The sequence below is a fragment of the Archocentrus centrarchus genome, chromosome 12 (assembly GCF_007364275.1).
Source record: "Archocentrus centrarchus isolate MPI-CPG fArcCen1 chromosome 12, fArcCen1, whole genome shotgun sequence".
Classification (NCBI taxonomy): Eukaryota; Metazoa; Chordata; class Actinopteri; order Cichliformes; family Cichlidae; genus Archocentrus; species Archocentrus centrarchus.
The window spans coordinates 2076360-2096167 of NC_044357.1; the positions used below are offsets into that span (position 1 = coordinate 2076360).

A 19808-nucleotide genomic window follows, 5' to 3' on the forward strand; every position below is an offset into this window, starting at 1 on the left:
CTGTGAGAGATGGCAGATGTTTTTAAACCTCACATTGCAGACTGAGATGCAGCGGAGTGTGGGGGTTTCATTTGTCTGCCTATTTTTCCTTTTATATCAACAGAGTCTAATCATAAAGGCAATGTATCTGAAAGGCATGTATCTGAAATCTGAACTCTGGGGCTAAAAAAATGAAGCTAACACAGAACTGCCAAAACCTGCAGTTCCTCTAATGAGTCTGAGCTCGCGTGCAAACTTTTTAAAAATTTGATTAACTTTGAAATGATCGGGGTTAAAATGACCAGGCGTTACAAAGGATGTCTACAGCCTGGTACAAAAAAAAAAAAAAAGCTGTACGGATGGTTTCAAATCCATGGTTATATTTCCAGCTTTAGATCTCCCAAAGCATTATAAAAGCTGAAAATGATAAGAAGACAAAGAATAAAACAGTGACAAAATGCATCATCAATAAGATGGAAAATCTGCAGAGCTGAAAAAGGTCAGTAACATAACAAATGCAGAGCTGTTTGAGGCAAAAAAATTTCATCGGTAATAAGAGCTCCTGTTTGCTCATTTGAAACATTTTTATTACTACATGAAAAAACATTAATTTCTCTGTATTTTCTCTGATTTAGTTGAAGCTGAGGTGAGAATAGAGGCCAGAAAAAGCTTCAGGATCTCAAATGTGTTCATTTGATCATTCTATTAGCCACAGTAAAAAGGTAATAAGGCTCGCAGGCGCCGAGATTGAAGGAAAGAGACTTGATTGTGGGGGGTGGGTGGGGGACAGAGGAGGAGGAGGGGCAGTGCTGCAGGAGATAAGAGAAAGAAATGATGAGATGCAGGAGTGTGTCTGGAAATGAAACAATGGAAAGACATGTTTCTGCTTCGGCCTGGTGTCATCTCACCTGGGTTACCAGCAGGGCCCTGGGGCAGAGCGTTGGTGAGATTGGTCAGCTCGCTGCCATGGTTACCATCCTCCAAGGGGCAGACGTCCACGCTGTTCCACCTGCGAAGCTGTCGAAGCCAGAAAGCCTTCTGCTCGGGTTTGCAGTGGGGGTTCAGCACAATGCACATCCACAGGGCCCCTGCACACACACACACACACATCCGGAGATATTACGCTTACATACGTCGCTCTCATCTTCTGAGACTTGTAGCAAGAAAACAGAATGGGGGGAAAAAAATAGGAATTTAATAAACCACAAAGTTTTGTAGCTTCAAGTTAGCGTGTTAAATAATCGAGGGGTGCTGTTAGCCAATACTTTCATTATTGATTGAACTGCTGATCTGTCGTCTATAAATCATGAGCTTGTTTTGTGCTTAGTCCAACCGCCATCCTCAGGGGCTGAAAAATTATGCACATGTCATGAAAAAAAAAAAAAAAAAAAGAAAAAGAAATACAAGTATGTGCAGTTCCTCTAATGGCCACTTGAGGCTGGCTGCAAAAGAAAAACAAGTCCCCATGGCCTTCCATGTTAAAATCCCTACTTTGAGCCAGAAAATACCATGTTTACAGCCTTTGTAAATACGCACAGCTAATTTACCAGTTCATAACATCAGAAGGGTGACTGTTTTTTTGGTCTTTTGTTTTAATAACTCACCCCTTTGAATACTGATGAAGCCAAAACAATAAAAGGTGAGGTTTCAGAATGATGGAATCCAATGGATGATATTGTTGTGGCTCTGTCCATCTTTGATATACAGTTCATAGTATCTACTGAGCAATCAAAGTTGTTCTGGCAGCATGTCGTGGTCCACTGCCTTACCTAATTAATGAAGTAATTCATTAATTACCCAGAAGCTTTATGTTGGTTTTTTCTTTTGTTCGTCAGTCTGCATAAACCGCAGAATGTGAAAACATTCAACAGTTTTTGGCAGATTATTAAAAAGTGCAATTAAATTACTACTTTTGAAATAAGAAAACAGTTACTAGTGATAATTTTTATGAAATCTGACATTTGTCCCATCAATGTGAAAGTGTGTTTGAAAGGTGGTTAAAAATAGCCATTTGAGTCCAAATAAGGTGTAAATGTGAATAGATGACAGTGGAAAACGGTCCTATTGTTATAACTGAATCAGAGAAAGTACAATTGCTCCTGCATACTCCAAGTATGTGCTGCTGACATATGATGTTTTTGTTTTGTGTGACAAAATTACCACACACACACACACACACACACACACACACAAAAAAGAGACTAAAATGAGTAAGTGATCATGGCAATTCAGTTCCTGACGCTATATTAGTCAACCAATTGTTGCAGCTTCATAAAGAATCGGGAGATTAATTGCACTGTTGGCCAAAACCATGAAGACAGTGGATACAGGCTGGAGGAAAGAAAAAAACACACACAAAGAGGCTAAAGAAGGAGGAGGGTAACAATGAATATGTTAGGGGACAAATAAAGGATGACAGATGACAAAATGAAAGTGAAGGGATAAAAAAAAAAAAAGAAAAAAAAAAGAAGGGGTGGTGACCAAAAAAGAGAAGACGACAGGGGTGGTGAGGGGAGGGAAGGATGAAGTGAATAAAGGAGGGAGGGAGGCTCACAATGAGGGGGAAGGGGAAGGAGGAGACAGGCTTTATCCTCTGTCTCTTTGTTAGGGCTGCACCAAGGACAACACGACGGAGGGAAAACAGCAGAGCAACGTCACACGAGTGACGAAATGCAGAGAAAGAATCTTCAACAGTAAAACCAGGGGGGTGGTGGGTGGGAGGGGGGCAGACGGTGGGAAATAAACAAAACATCAGAGACTGTGCATCTAATATTAGACCTTTTATTCTCGACTTAAATGCTCATGAAAGTCGCTCTAAACAGCATTTGTCTAATTATCCGAGTAATCTTCTATCACAAGCAAATAAATCATTACTCCCATCGGTGTCTGGCTGTTTTTGTTTTTTTTCCCCCTGCAACAGAGATGCTCAGATATTGAATTTATGTGTAGATTTTATGATCTCAAATGTGGACATATCCTATATGTTTGCTAATTTTCTTCAATTCATTAAGAATAAACCAGTGAGTACGCCTCACGTGAATTTATCAAACCTGGAGGTGCGTGAATACAAAGGATTTCGCATTCATTATCTTGTAAGGATTCTGACTGTCAAAAAGCAACATTAATTTCTGTAATAGTTAGTATGTAAAAACTAAAACTACCAAATGAGTTAAGAGTAAGTAAGTAAGTCAGTTCAAGTGCACTGTAGCTGCTAACTACACTAAAGCAGCCAAAAATTGCTTGAATTTCTGTTTGTGTACCTAGTTCATCCCACAGCTGCCTGTACTTGTCAGTCATGGCCGTCCCCTGTTGCCTCCACAGCGCCAATCTGGGGTCTCCCATGAACTGTTCTGTGATCAGCGTCAACATGCGAGCTCCATTGGAGTCCCTCATCTTCAGCATCTCTCTCACCTGCAGAGACAACATTATTGTATATATCATATTTAATCAGATAATCAAATCAAGATAAAGATGACTTCTGTTTGTTTGTTTTATTATGTTTTTTTCTAGAGTGTCCTAAATTCAGCAAAGATAAATAATCCAACATAAAACGACAAAGGCTTCATTACTGAATCAGCCACTGTGAAGAGACCATTAAGCAGCCTACCACGGGCCTACCCATGCCCGGAACACCTCGCCCAAGAGGCATCCTAATCAGATGCCCAAACCACCTTCGCTTGTTCTTTTTCATGTGGAGAAGTAGCAGCTCTACTTTGAGTCTCTCTTGAACGACTGAATTCGTATCTCTACGGCTGAGCCCAGCCACCCTTCAGAGAAAGCTCATTTCCACCACTTGTATCAGGAATCTTGTTCTTCCGGTCACAACCCAAAGCTTGTGTCCATAGGTGAGGGTAGGCACGCAGATCGACCGGCAAAATGGACAGCTTTGTTTTTACGCTCAGCTCTCTCTTCACACCTTTACGGCGTCCGCATCCCTGCAGCCACAGCACAGATCCAACCGTCAATCTCTTGCTCCCCTCTCCCCTCACTCGTGAACAAGACCCCGAGATACCTAAACTCCTCCATTTGGGCAGCAACTCATCCCTAACCCAAAGTGGGCACTCCACACTTTTCCTTCTGAGAACCATAGTTTTGGACTTGGATGTGTTAATTCTCATTCCAGTTGAGGTTCAACTAATGGACAGACTTTCCTCTCCAATACCCTGCTGTAGACATTCCCAGGGAGGGTGAGTAGTATGATCCCCCTATAACTGGAGCACAACCTCAGGTCCCCCTTCTTAAAGATGGGGAAACACCACCCCAGTCTGCCAGTCCAGAGGCATCACCCCAGATCTCCACGTGACACTGAAGAGGCGAGTCAACTAAAACAGCCCTTTAGAAACTCTCATCTGCCCCAGGGGATTACAGTTCTGGATTATTTTAATTTCACCACAGGAAAATATAATTTTGGTTAATTATAAACACAAGCATGAGACTGCAGAAAGGAGGAATGTAATGATGGGTATATATTTATATACAGTACATATATATAAAATAAAGACACTTGTATCAAATGGATAGATTAAAAACTCTATAGAGTGTAAATGTATAAGACCCAGCATGGATCCTTGTGGTACCCCTTTATGTATTAAAATGGAAGGCGTTTTGACCATCTGCACACATAGCTTGTATATTATTAGAAAAAATATGCGTGAAATCAACCAAATCACTGCTTAGCTTGTAAGTCATGATGTGATTAGAGGGTCAGTACCTTGCTGAACAGTAAGTTGAGTTGTTTTCCTGAGCCGTGGTACCCGCCCTGGGAGAGAAAGAGCTTGACCTGTTCCTGGACTTGTTCCTCGTCCAAATGCCAACAATTCTCGTCATCCACGCTCGCTCCCGCTGTCGGATCAGGAGCTCCTGCAGTGAATGGAAATATGAGTCAGTAACTCGTCACAACAACTAGATGTCCTCAAAAGAAGCAGAATTTCATTCATTACCACATTCAGCTGTAGAAAAAAGGTACTCAGATGCCATACAGAGGGTATGTATGCATTAAAAGTGTCAAAAGTAAGAGTACTTACATATTCATATGTATATTAATGCATCAGGGTTTAATATATTTACACAATAATCAAAAGATCTGTGTTTATTTCTAAACAAGTGTCTTTTCAGGAAGGAGCACAGCATTGATCTGCCACCATCAGCATATATAATAGTTTACCTTTTGCATTAAAGCATTAGTGCTTTGCAAGCTTAAATGTTGATCAATAGTAAACATGCTGCAAAATCTGCAACAACAAGCATCCTACATGAGCAAGGAATACATCCAATATTTTAACACTTAATACCCATCTCCAGGGAAAATTTAATCCATAAGGTTTGGGGCTAAATAAGTTCTATTATATGCCATATGTCTGCACAAAAGCATGAAAGAGAATACATAAAAATTGCAAATGATCACAAAGCTTCAAACCAAATAGACAGACAGACCCAGTATACATGTTGGAGGAAAGTTGTGTGCATGTAAACAAGGTGAAATGTAGAATATTACATGTGTACCCAAAGAAACACAAAACGCATCAAAAAGCTTACTAGGTTGTGTCAAATTGAGAAAAAGACAACTGAGATTACAGAATTGACACAATTAGTCAATCATTATATATATATATATATATATATATATATATATATATATATATATATATATATATATATATATATATATTTTATATGAACTGAACTGATCAATCAGTAAATTAAATTATAGTTAGCTGCAGCGCTACTTTAATCTGTGCTACTCAGTGCGACAATCTATACAAGACCACTGACAACCAGAGATTACCTGAAAATAAAACTAAACTGCCTTAAAATGCATTTTGTTTACACAGGAAATGAGATGTAGCAGCCTGTGTCATTAAAATGCAGTTTGCAAAATAATACACATCAATATTAATGTAATTCAGAGAAATATTCATACATTTTCATGCAGACCATTTGTTTACAAATATAAAGTTTCAAGTGTCTTTTCAGTTTAAGCTAACAACATTTCTCTGTGAGAGGTTTTTTTTAGAATTAGATAATGCAGAATAGAGACTGAAAATCAGGCGGCAGTAGGTCCAAATTGGACATCCACTGGTGGAAATCTGATGCATGTACCTGTATTTATCTGCATTCTGTGTGTGTGTGTGTGTGTCTGTCTGTGTGTCTGTGTGTGTGTGTGTGTCTGTGTGTGTGTGTGTGTCTGCTCTTCCTCTGAAATCACAAACCACCCTTAAAGCAGCGCCTCCACTCACCGTGGACCTGGTTGATCTCTGAGTTCTGGGACAGTATTTCATCCGCCAGCTTCTGTGCTGTCGGCAGCACCTCGGTGTGATGCACTGTGATCAGGTACTGAACAAACTTCTGCAGCTGATCTCTGTTCATTTGGAATAGAGTCTCTGAGATGGGCAGGCGCAGCTTGACCTGCTCTGGCTTCCGTACTCGGTACAGCGAGAGTGCCACAACATGGGCGCAGTAGAAAATGTCCTTGTTGCCGCAGCTGCACGTTACTGCTGTGATTTTGCAGCGGTCGAAGCTGACGCTCACGTTGCAGACCAGCTCTGGCTCAGAGGACGTGGCGGGTTCCCTTACTGTGCCGCTGAGGTGAAAACCTGCAAACAGACAGATATAAATATTCCAGGTAACTATCAGAAATGAGTCACAGCATATACCTTTATTTAAAAAAAACAGACTTTTTGATTCATCTTTATGTACACTATCACAAACCTCTACTTAAAATTGCAATAAGATATATATTATTTAACCCAAAAGTTGGGAATTTTCCAACGAATCTGCATCCAACGTAGAGTTCAAACCTACAAATCTGAGACTAAAAGTGTCACGCAGTACCTGCTGAGCTACCCAGAGCACCTGCTTACAACAGAAACAAACTAGTACCTTTAAACTTTAAGAAGTTAGAGAAAGTTATTACTAATTTGAAAGTCAGTTGTTTCCAACATAATGAGGATACTATGAGGGAACACACACACACACACACACACACACACACACACACACACACACACACACACACACTGGGGTTTTCTCTCTAACATTGTAGGGTTACAATGTTAGGGTTACAATATAAGGCACCTTAAGACAACTGTTTTTGTGAATCAGGGCTAAATGAATAAAACTTAATTAAAGTGAATCAAAGCTTATTGCTGTTATAATTGTTACCAGTATCTGTCTGATTTTTGCTACTAAAGAGCTAGGGTTTTTTTAAAAATCTTTTTCTCCAAATATGACACTCTTTGTTGTGCGAGTATACCAAAACAGTAAATCTGCCAGACAGTCAAACAATGAGCTGCCAAATTAAAGTAATAATTCACTATAAATTTAACCCTTCATAAAATCACTTTTATCTTTGCATGTTTTTCAGAATGATCCTATTCTCCTCTCATTCCAGCTTAATTTCACCTGGTTGAGAAAATGCGGCCCAGGTGGAAAAAAAAGTATTAGTCACATAAGAGGTAAAGGGCATGGGTGATCGAAAAGGCCAAAATTTTCTCATTTCCTTTTCACTTCCCTTCCACAACACCTCCGGTGCTTACCTTACCCTGAACACCACTTCCGCAATGACGGGATCATTCATAGGCACTGAGAACTGTTATTGTTACTGTGAACCTATGGCCCTCTCACAGGCAAAAACATACAGATCTCCTTGTGTTTTTGAAAAACGGATTTTAATGTGAATGTGACCTTAAACTTACTTCTAAAAGTTTCGGGGGTTTTGACAGGAAAAATAATAATTCTAAAAAAGTGACAAACACAGATTTGAAAGCACAGCAGCAGCACGTGGGAGTGAGGTTTAAATATTATGCAGAGTTTTGAGAGACATAACAGATGGACATGTTTTGGGAAAATATGACGATGCAACAAGTACTCTATGAGCAAAATTCTTCTGTAATTAGAATAAATAGACAATCTGACCGAGTTAGTGGGTTATCAGTAATGACAGATGGTTTCATAAGCTCGGCCGGAGCAAAACTGATAAACATTTTCATTTAGTCTGTACTGTTTTAATCTCACTACAGGGAGCACACGCACAGCTCATTTTACGATACACGGGCAGAACAGAGGCTTATTTAGACCTCAAATCGAAGGGGCATGATGTACATCTTGCATCATGTTGTCATTCAAACTGAAAATCATGTAACGTGGCCAAGTGGGAGGCTGATAAGCCTCCATGCCAGACAGTGACAGATGACAGACAGCATTATTAGATGGTCGCTTGAGCCAAAGAAAATGGGAAATGCATCAAGGAGCCAACCTTCTGTCAGATGCTGTCTACGGGGGAGTTTAAGTAAATCATTTGAAAGCAGACAGAAAGAGATTTACATCATAGCTCTTTAGAAATGAGACAAGTGATGCTAAGATATTCAACAAAGCCTAATACACACACACACATTTTATATTTTAAATAATTTTTTTCCTACTCCCGTTTGTATGATAACAGTGATGGTCGATATCCCTGATATGGTCATCTCAGCCATACATCTTTGGCTGTGACCCCTGCCGACAAACTATCATATTTTCTTTGGAAATGAGCGTAAGTCCCCTTTAAAAAGAAGTAGTTTAGCATATCAGGGAGATTCCAATACACCTTCTTGCAGAGAGTTAGGGATATATGTATGTTAAATATGAAGTTACAGTCAGGAATCATTTAGCTTAATAAGAAGGCTGCACAAGAATATTTCCACTTATGCAAAGGCTCCACGAGTCCAAAAAGAGCAAGGCCAGATGCTAGCTAGTTTTAGGTATAGCAAAAAAAAAAACCCTTAGTAAGTGAGAATGACTGTTCTACCGCCCATGAGTTCACTTTTTCACAATATACACACACACACTACCAATCCTTAAACTGTTAAATAAAAGCAAAGCTGTTTTTAAAGACTTTCTACAGCTAATGGCATTACAAGTTTGAATCTTCTGTGAAACCAGAGATTTAACTATACATTTAAAATCTGATGTCCTAAAATATGATTTATACTTTACCCTTAGTTAGCCGTGTATTGGGTATGTGTAGCTGAAAGGGATGCAGTCCTATTCAACAGTCCCACAGTAAATCTTCCCTTTATCAAAGCTATCATGTTAAGGTCGTGTTAAAACTGTCTGACAAACACACATGTGCCCAAAAAAAAAACAAAAAAAAACGTACAACCGGAATATAAAGCGACAGGATGATTTCCACTTTGCTCAAATGTTGTCATGCATGTGACACACAGCACATTGCTGACACATATCTACCCATGCTGGATGGAAGAAGGTCACTAACAGAGTAGGTGTTTTTCTGCAGATGTGACGGGGCTGTGTGACAAAAAACAAAAGAGGCGGAAGAACTACAAGACAATATCTGAGAGTGAAACTTGTATAGAAATAGAAAAAAAAAAATAAGTGTTTCAGTTCTTGCTGCTGCTTTTCCAGCTGAGCAGACAGCCACATCCTGTCTTTTTTTTTTTTTTTTTTAAACACACACACACACGCACGCACGCACGCACGCACACACACACACACACACACACACACACACACACACACACACACGCACGCACACGCACACGCAGAGAGAGAGAGAGAGAGCTGAAATTCACAGTGCTCTCCGTTACGCCGCCCTGCCCCAGTCATGCCTGGCCTACAGCTGAACCACTGACGTAACAGAAAGAGAGTGACTCGAGAGGAGGGACTGTGCTGCTGGAAAAATCGGTATGCCCTCAGCTGAGTGTGTTAGTGAGCACATGCAGGAGTTGCTTGGCGGCGAGCCAAAGCCCTGAGCTCAGCATTCTGTAATGCACTTCCTCGCTCTCTCTGTCTGCTCTTCACAGCTTGCATAATACAGCTCTGTGCACCACATAGCAACTAAACTTAACTCCTTCACGTCCAACACATAATGATCCCAGTCTGAGGTGCTGTAAGAGCTAAAGCAGGAGTTCTCAAAGTTTTTAATGACCAAGTGCACATAGGAAAAATGCTTTTCATTCATGTTTGTTATGTGTCTGTTTAGGGGATGACAGGTTAAGTGGGCAGTTGTTATTGTTGTGCTGATTTATTCTGTTTTGACCATTAGTGAGGGGGCTCTTACACTTGTTCTGCTCTGCTACATATTAGAACTCTGGTTGGATGAAATTTAAAGGACTGCTTCTGCTCTGTTGGGCACTTTGGCCACTCTCCCTGGAACTAAAGCATCCTTCTGGTTTGTTTTCTGTGTAACGAAAAGGCAAGTTAACCAGTTTACTCTAATGTCATGTTGAAATTTTAACCTGTTAACTGGCCGAACCAAAATCACCTGAAAAAGCTATGTGACGCCCTCTGGTTATTATTGTCTCTGGAAAATCCATTTCGTGGCCTGTTGACTGGCCATGTCCTCTCCGCCGGACATATGTAGTGCATTTTATATGGCAGGCTAGACCCTCCCATTTTGATTGACACCTCATTCGGGCAATCATGTTAAGAAATGGGTTTTCCAAAGCCAATAATAACCAGAGGGCGTCACGTAGTTTTTTTCAGGTGATTTTGGTGCGGCCAGTTAACAGGTTAACATGATTGGCCGAATGAAGTGTCAATCAAAATGGGAGGGTCTAGCCTGCCATATAAAATGCACTACATACATGGCCAGTTAACAGGTTATGGTAGACCCTGTAATGGATGGAGGTCTTCTACTGTATGAATGCCTACAAGTCCTGGAGTTCATCACTGGTTCATCTACCTGAGTTTTCCTAAATGAAAACTGCTTTTAACTAATATCCAGGAACGTTTCCTGGAGCTAAAGCAGTCATGCAGCCCTAGAGACTGATTGGCAAACACATGACAACCACTGTTCGCTAGCAAAAAAAAATATCAATATTCCCAGACTGTTTAAGTGGTTGCTGGAGATTGCTAGCAGTTGCTGTGGTAGCCAGACGGGTCACTGGACAACTGGTTTGTAAGTGGTTGCTGTTACTCTGTGAAGTTGCAAAGAGGTATATGGTCTTTGCAAGAGAGGTCACAAAATGGGTATACCTCTCTTCACCTACTTGCAACTGCTTTGGTTGCTAGCAACTGCCACAGTTGCCAAAGGTTTTTATGGAAGATACCAATTTATCAGCAAATGCTCAACAACTACTTGCTAAGCTAGCGGTTGGTGGGCGTAGTTTGCAAGTAGTATGTGTTGCAATCTACCTAAGACTTTTTACTTTGAAGGCAAACCTTCTCAGTTTCTGGTTTGTCACATTTTTTCAAGTTTTCTATATCTATATTTTCTGTCTAATTGTTCTTCTTAATAAAAGAAAAATGTCCAGTGCCACTCGGTAAAATTAGCATGTCACAGGTCCACGACTGCTACACGCAGTCTTTGGACATTAGTCATAATAGCACTGCGTGAATATCTAATATTACATTTCACTTTTGTTTGTAATGTTTTCACACAAAACAGACAGCTTTAACAGAATTAAGATTATAATGAACACTTGCAACAGAACCAAATAATGAAACAATGGGAGGTTACTGGTATTGTGTGCATTGTGTTATTGGTGCATTCAGACCATAATGTTGGATTAGCTTTTAATATTCTTTTAACAAGTACATGCTGCATGTGTGCTTGTCATATTTGTAAAGAAGTGCTCTTTGTTTTGTGTACTTGCACACGCTTCAGTACGTCAAGGGCCACCGTACCTGTTTTGTTTTGTTTTTTTAAAGAGAGCTGAAGATACCCTGAATATACTCGCCTGCAAAAATGAGGCTTAACACTTCACTCCCAGTTAAGCTGTCTCTATAGGATTCACTGAATCCTATAGAGACAGCTCATATAGAAGAGGAGGGGGGGGACTGTGGCTGAAAACAGGCACGGGATGTTAGCCTGTGAAAGCGCAGTAGCTCAGCTCCCTGCAGAGTTCAGCCTCAGAGGACATTTGTGCCAGAAACTGTGAGCTCTGTCATGCGCTGAAATTATGGCTGTAGGGGGTCAGTCATTGCTATGTGGCCGAGTGTTTCGGCCGAGGTGACTGACTTTATCAGTGTGTGTTGGTTTTGGTGACAATGAGAAACCTAATCCCTCACCCATAGAGATGCCGGGATGCCAAGAAGCCTCTGGGGCTGTAGGAAGGAACAGTAAACAACCAATCAATAGTCACAGTGGACTGATCACCATCTGTCTTTAATCACTGGTTTTAGATCAGCTCGCACTTTCAGAGGTTTATGGTATAGCAGCTAATCCTCATAGATTTTTATGATTCATTATTTCTCCCAATAATTCTTCCAACAAATTCATGATTATTTTTTTGCCTGACAGAATGAAACTGTTAAAACCAATTAATGTTTGCTTAATCAGTTAATTGATATTAATTGGAATAACACTTTATAAACATATGCTATAGTGTTTTCCAACCTTTAAGTGTGAAATCTGGGTCTGTTTAGTTGAACACAAAGCTGATATTCTTGCAGGAATTGAAGAAAGACACATAGAAAGATCTTCCTCAACAGCTCTGAGTCTCTCCCTTATTTCAGCTGGATACTCTTCCATGGCACCCCTGATGATTTCTCATGGCACACTTATGTGCTGTGGCACAGTGGTTGGGAAACACTCATCTATTATATTCAATCACTAGTACTTCTGTGCCACATTTTACTGACATTAACTTACTCATCTCTTTAAAATGTAACTTAAATGCCACCAAATTTTGGTCAAATTTTGATTTATAATATCATGACTTTTATTCTGACACTGGGTGTTATATGCAGTTTACTAGCATTATGTGTGAAAGCCAGTGCTTGATGCTATGAGAGTTTAGGGCAGACCAAGAAACCAAACCAAGTTCTTGCCAACCATTGCCAAATGCTGGGCTCTGTAACATTATAGGGTCTTTATCTTACAATCTAAAATGCTTTGAGCTGACTGTTGTGAACGGGTGCTATAAAAATAAAATTCTCTGGCCAACGGTAAAGCAGTTTCCACGTGCACCCTGTTAGCCAACAGCACTGGAGCCAGCAGTTATTAACCCAGGCCCTGACCGATCCGGTATAGAAATCTCATTCCTGATGAGCCGCATGTTTGATTTGGCAAAGAATTTATGCCAAGTGCACTTCCGGATGCAACCCTCCACATTGGGACTAGCACTAAGAATACATTGGCTTGCCCCCCCCCCCCCCCACTCCCTCCTTTCCCTAGGTTAGCCACTGTTAATACTGGAACCTGCTAGAAAAGGGGGCTTGAAGGGAGCTGAAGGAGGTAAACTCGAAATAAGGTCAATGTGGATTTGAGTTAACTAGGTCAATCTGTGTCCCTCTTAAGTGAATGCCAAAAGTTCCTTCCTCACAGTGTGAACCTACTAATCAATCTCACATACCAGCCAATAAATGTCATACCTGGCATCAGTTCTGATCCTGGTTTTAGACCTACGGTGACTAAAATGTAATTAGGGAAAACAAGACTACAGCTAAAGCCGGTAATCTGCTTCTTCTTTGCATCCAATGTCCTGCTTTTGAAACAGAACTCTAGAAATAGCAAACTGCAATGAAATACTACACAGCTGAATGAGTCCTCCTCGACTGAGTGGACAGAAATTCCTCAGCACTGTCAGAAAAACAAGAGGCCGCCTTTACCACATAAGAGAAATCGCATACGGTCTCATCACTAAGAGACACCACTGAAGCCCATTTCACCATGCAATAAAAAGAGGACATAGGCTGATATTCAGGTTTAACTGCTGCCATTCAGGCTCCAATGAGGCCTGTCTAGCTTGTAGCATGGATGGGGAGAAAACTCTCAGGCTTTTTGAAAAGAGCCACTGCAGTTGGAGAATTACTTAATCTGGCGGTGAAAGGATAGAGAGACTGGCCTTTTAACAGCTACATACCACTCTAATAGCAGCGGCAGTAGATGAATCGATTAAGAACACAACTATCAAAGCACTTAGAGATCCTGCACTTTTACTGCCTGCATGTAATGCAATTTGAGGACCATGAAGGCAGATGTCACACACAGCAGTCCAATTTTATGCAGAGTATAACACAAAAATTGAACTGCAATATACTTTATTATTATATTTATTAGTCTAATTACTTTTTGATTATTAAATTAATTGTTTGGGCTTTAAAACATCCTAATACTGAAAAAAAAAAAAACTCATATTGATTACCAGAATAACTGCAGATTACTTTTTTGTTGATAAATCACTGCATCTTTATGCAAGCACGTAAAAATTCACAACAGGGGTTATTTATGCTTTGGCATATTGAAAGTATTTTTAGCATAAAGTATTTATTACATTTAATGTAATAAATCAAGCATAGTGTTACTTCAGACAGGAATTACATCAAAAGTCACCAAAATCCTGAGATCAGCTGATCTCAGTATTAAGTCACATCTGCCGATAGCCAGTTAGATGAGTTCAACTGAGCTAACTTGTGTGCTGCTTAAGCTGTTTCAGCCTGTCCACATTTGCCGTGCATCTGCAAGCTACTTTGCACCCCAGCTCCTCCTTTTCATGCTGTAAATGAATCAATGTCACATCTGTTGTTACTGATACCTGTTCTATTCTGTGCTTTCCATGTATGCGTGTGGAATGGTTACAGTGTTCCTGACTGAAATAATTTTACAACATTTAATTGCTTCGAGTATTTACCGCCTTGTCGTATGTGAATTGACATTATCTTTTGTTCTCATTGGTAGTTGCTTCAGTTACTCTCCTCGAAGCAGAGGAAAGTTTAACTCAGGGCCCACTCATTTTGTGCAGCCAGCATTTGTTTCACCCGGCATCACTTTTAAGTTACCAAATGTTATTGACTCACTATGGAGTCCAGTTGCCATATGGCTGTCAATCACTTCCTGTGTGGACATGGCAGTGGCGCAGTGGGTAGGCGGAAGCAGCCGGAAGGTTGCAGGTTCGAGCCCCTGTCCCTGTGCTGCGTTGTGTCCTTGGGCAAGACACTTAAAGACACTTGCCTAACGGTAGCGCTGGTCTCTGGCTGCATGACCGCAGATGCTCGTCTCTGGATGAGTGATCTGGAACGAACATTTCGTTGCGTGCCTTGTGCACACAGTGACCATGAGTTGAATCTAACATAATTTATATCTGTGAGTGTTGGCCATAATATCCTATATACATCCTTTTCACTGCAGCAATGCAAATACACATTTAAGTAAATTATATTTTACTTAAATGTGTAATTATGCCTTAAATTACACTGAAATCATATCAGTTTGGTGTCATTTTTGAGCTCAGGGTTAAAATTAGCTTCCTGGCATAAATCTAGATTTTGATACAAAAACCTTCAAGACAGAGTCGCATCAGGTTCTGTCAAGCAGCTCTCTCTAAAGGCTTTCTAAAGGGAATTTTCTTACATAATTCTCTACTTGCTAAACTTGTATTGTTGGGTCCTCTCTAGGGAAGGTACTATCTCTCAGTGGGGGGGGTTAGGGTTACGGTAGAGGTCATCACTGATGACAAATTAGAACTCAGAAGGTTAAAATAGAAAGTTAATCCAGCTATAATCTGAGGTACTGTTACTTTTCAGTTGGGAATATTGTGTTTTTGTCAATACCTTGAGCCATGTTTGGATTACTGGCTGTTATAGATGTTACAAACTATTTAAAAAAACTGTCATATAGTTACTAATCCAAAGGTTCCCAGGCAAAAAAAACAAAAAAAACCAAACAAAAATAATAAGGAATTGCTAATGTTTATTTTAGAGAATCTTTCATAGTGCAAACATCTAAAGTCACAGAGTACAAGGCACATTTATGATGAAATTGAATGATATGAGTTTCAAATACTTCAGAAAACAACCTCCAGTGTTTCACGTCTTGATTAAACCAGCTCCTCCGTGGAGGATCATGGACAGACAAACATGCAATTTCACCAGTATTTTAAAAATAAGCGTGTCTCTGCTAAGACGAAAAATAATGGCCATCAGAGGTTTGAAAACAAGCTTCTAAAGGGACAGAAGAGGATCTTTGCCTCCCTATCTCTCCCACATTTAAAAGCATTTGTTTGAGTGGTGTCTGTTCCCGATGTGCTCGGCAAAAGTCATTTGTTTAGCCTCTGAGGACCATCAGCAAGCCAGCCAGAGCCTCTTCTCTCCAAATCCATTTGTTCCCACCCCTGAGATACTGCATGGTCTCCACAGAGATCCTTGCAGAGCAGCGTTGCTGCTGCTAATGAGCTCAGGAATCCCATAAAGGCATAAATAAAATCAAATGAAAGCTTTTAGTGTTTGCTTACATGTTGATCTGATTGTAGTCGATCAAATCTTGTTTTCCAAGATATGATTATTGTATATTCTGTGAATCATGTACACGAAAGGACTTGTTTGACACTTTGGGGCATTGAGAGCTGAGAGCTGGATAAAAAGATCAATATTTCTTCTATATATGTGTGTGTATGTCAAATATGAAGCGGAAACCAGGACATGGGTAGCCTAGCTTAGCACTGAAACTGGATGCAGTTTTCCTGTCAAAGGCTAACACACGAGTATCTAATTCTAAAGTTGGTCTCAACTTTTTAATCTGTACAAAAAAGTAAGTTATAATTTAAAATGGGTAATATGCAGGATTATTTCCTGGGTGGGCATTTCCTGGCTTCTTATCAGGCTAGTTGTTTTTTTCTTGAACAAAACTAACTTTGTTTAACCGGACTTCAAAAACATCAACAAGATAATGATGAATTAAAGACTTTTATGTATTTTAGCAGCATATCTTGTGTAGCCAAGCCAACAGTGTTCACTGGAGCTAAATATAAAAATATGAAGACAAAATTTAATGTGGCAATAAACAGCCTGTGTTCCCACTGTAGGGTAAATACTCAGTTTAAATGAACTAATGTTGGCTTAGGCCAAACCAAAAAACACCCTTGGTTATGGTCGCCCGACCGACCCATGCCCAGTTTCTTATTAACCTCCTTTTAGGTTAGCTGACAGTGACAGAAGAGCAAATACTTCTTAATATGACTCCCAATCCATTAAATAGCTACGAGAAAACAACTTGACTGAAAATTATATACTGCTAAAGTGCCTTTGGATTTGTGTTGAAACAGTTAAATAAAACAGGAAATAAATCACATGATTGATCACATGAGCTACGACACTGACCAAAAACGGCCAAGAAAAATCAACAGCAGCTGAGACCTCTATGATAACAAATGGATTAAGAAGCACCTCTGAGTGGATAAAGTTAACTCGGAGTAACTTGAATGTTTCTTCTGCTCCAGTGGGACTATGCTTGCGCAATTCCAGCTGTTTCTACATTTTGTTTCCCTTTAATGTCACCATTTCCCTCCGCTGAATCAGTACACACCATCTCCTGAGATTACTGTCTCTACCGCTGCAAAAAAAGAAAAAAAAACTCACAACACATTATGCACTATATGCATTAATATATAACAAAGACACCTGGTCATGGTAAGGCAATTTTTTTTTCTATAAAATAACTGAATCTTTGTGGCAGCATGTGTCATGGAGGGTGGTAGAAGAATAGCAATACTTAGCATGAAATTCTAGTTCCCAATTAAAGTACTAGTAACTCTGAATTGTATAAAAGTACAAGAACTTCCATAATTAATTTTTTTTTATAAATGGGAAAATTGCTACAGAGAATTGCATGTAATGTATACATGCAATCTAAACTAAGGCATCAAATAAAATGGCTTTTTGTCTTCTTGAAGGTCTTCTTACATTAAGAGAAAGCAAAACGTGTTGTGACAGTATTGTATTCCTGTGTGTGTGTGTGTGTGTGTGTGTGTGTGTATAAGCCTTTAAAGGAGTATGTGGTGGCTGCAATGAAGAAAAGCGAGCATGTCAGCATTCTCAGAGCTGAGGCTTGCCCTGTGCTTTCATGCAGCATTTCTTGCTGCAGAAAACAGACGTTGTGATGGTGTAGATGTCAGTAATTAATGTTAATAAGAATTCAGTGTCCAACCTAACAGCCCCAAGTAGTGGCTCAGAGTTTTATTGGCCCGTGTATATTTCTAATGGCTTGCGGGGAAAAAGTGTAATTTTTTTTTTTTTAGATTTTAAAATAATAAAATTACATTTATATAATAATTTGTTTTATATTAATCTAAATCTGCAAAATAATGTTACAAAGGCTTGAAATAAATATGGTCTCATACACCCCATTTCCCCCCTTTAGACTCATCCCTGCTTGCTGCAGGTATCACTGCGATGGAAAGTGGGACGGCTGCCATCAGCATTCAGCAAGCCGCCCGATTCAAACATCGTAACAGACTAAGTTAACAGTTCATCTGCATATTTTAACTTCTGTAGATTTATTGTAGATTTGTCGCTGTGTTAAACAAACAGCATTGAATGGGAGCAGCTACTCGTTTCTTCACAGTGGCGCTTGTTGAACAGGTGGTTTGATGAAGGGCACCCAGCAGCTTTTTCTTAGGAAAGCGCTGCTGTTTTGGATGCTAGAAAACCTTTTTCTTTCACTCCACCTGAGCTCGCTGTAATGGCTCCGCCTTCTTGCTTTTTGCTGTGTGTGTGTGGAGACAGACTCCATATTAATCTATTAATCATCTTATTGTCTGTTGTACTGTTAGTCTTTTTGTTAAGAAAATTGGGAGTGTACATGGACTTCATGTTGTAATTCCTTTTTGTTCACACACACACACACGCTATATACACTTCTAATGCAGGTGTGTTTTTTTTTTTTTATGGGGGGGTGCAAATATGGTTGAAACACTCACGCTTAGATGGTGACAACTGAGTTTATTTACAAAATTTAAATGAAGCACCAAAGAAAAAAGAATTGCATCAAGGAATTTTCATAAAAATTTTCAAGTTATTTGAGTTACTCAATGAACTGTTGCAACTATAAAGCCTAGACACCTGCCAGGGACCATCTGGCAACTGCCAGTCACTAGGGATAAATGGGTATTCCACAACCGGTTGTGAGTGGTTGCTGGAAGTTGCTGTGAAATCGAATGCTACAGTACAACCCCAATCAGGCAGGCCTAGAGACCAGTCAGCGACTGCCCTGTTAACCATGGGTCACCAGGAAAATGTGTGTATTCTGTGACTAGCTGGCAACTGGTTGCTGGGAGTTGCTTGCATGAAAATGTAGCAAAGAGGTATACACTGCAGAACCAAAAACCATCTTGTGATTGCATTGTCATTAGCAGGTTGCAACAGTCACAGTAGTTTTTAAATGGAATATACCAACCTATTAGCAAACACAAACTATTTTCCAAGTGGTAGTGAAACTTTGACAAATGCAAAGCTAACTGGAAATGAGGAACATTTGCCTTCAAACTGAAAGTTGTGCCTTTTGAAATGTGGTGGTTGCACCAATAAGGCAAACTTTTACTTTGAAGTCTAATGCTCTCAGTTTCCAGTTTGTATCACACTTTTTTCACTACAGCTCAGAGAGAAAATGTCGAGAGTTTGCATGTTCCGTGCAAACTACGGGTGACTGCAGCAATCTGCTAGTAACCAAAGCAATCATAAGGAGGTGTTTGGTAGAGCTACCAATTTCACCTGATGACAACCAGCAACCTCTATCAACCTGTTGGGGGATATATATATATATATATATATATATATATATATATATATATATATATATATATATATATATATATATATATATATATATATATATATATATATTTTTTTTTTTTTTTAAAGCTGGAAATATTTGGTGGTTTGGTGGTTTCTTATTTCCAGGAATTTCCCTGCTTTCAAATATTGTTCCTACGCTGCAATAGTGACTAAATTAACATTAATTATGTTTATAAATAAAGTCCTATTATCAGGTGCACCCCACTCATTCTATGACCAGCTGAAACATCCAGACCAAATACACAATTATCCCTAACATTTCACATTTTCAAAGCAATTTTAATAAACCATCTCATACAAAAATTATCCTCTTATAA

The 19808-nt window shown here is 39.6% G+C and overlaps 1 protein-coding gene across 1 annotated transcript in view; it reads right to left on the reverse strand.

The window, feature by feature from the left end:
* zswim6 (zinc finger, SWIM-type containing 6) overlaps window positions 1-19808 on the reverse strand; it is a 52006-nt gene that overhangs the window by 16245 nt on the left and 15953 nt on the right. Inside the window, exons 2-5 of the mRNA XM_030743116.1 lie at window positions 6216-6572; window positions 4691-4839; window positions 3240-3390; window positions 888-1067 (exon numbers count right to left, since the gene is read on the reverse strand). Coding sequence (XP_030598976.1) covers window positions 888-1067; window positions 3240-3390; window positions 4691-4839; window positions 6216-6572 — 837 coding nt within the window. The remainder of the gene's footprint in view (window positions 1-887; window positions 1068-3239; window positions 3391-4690; window positions 4840-6215; window positions 6573-19808) is intronic.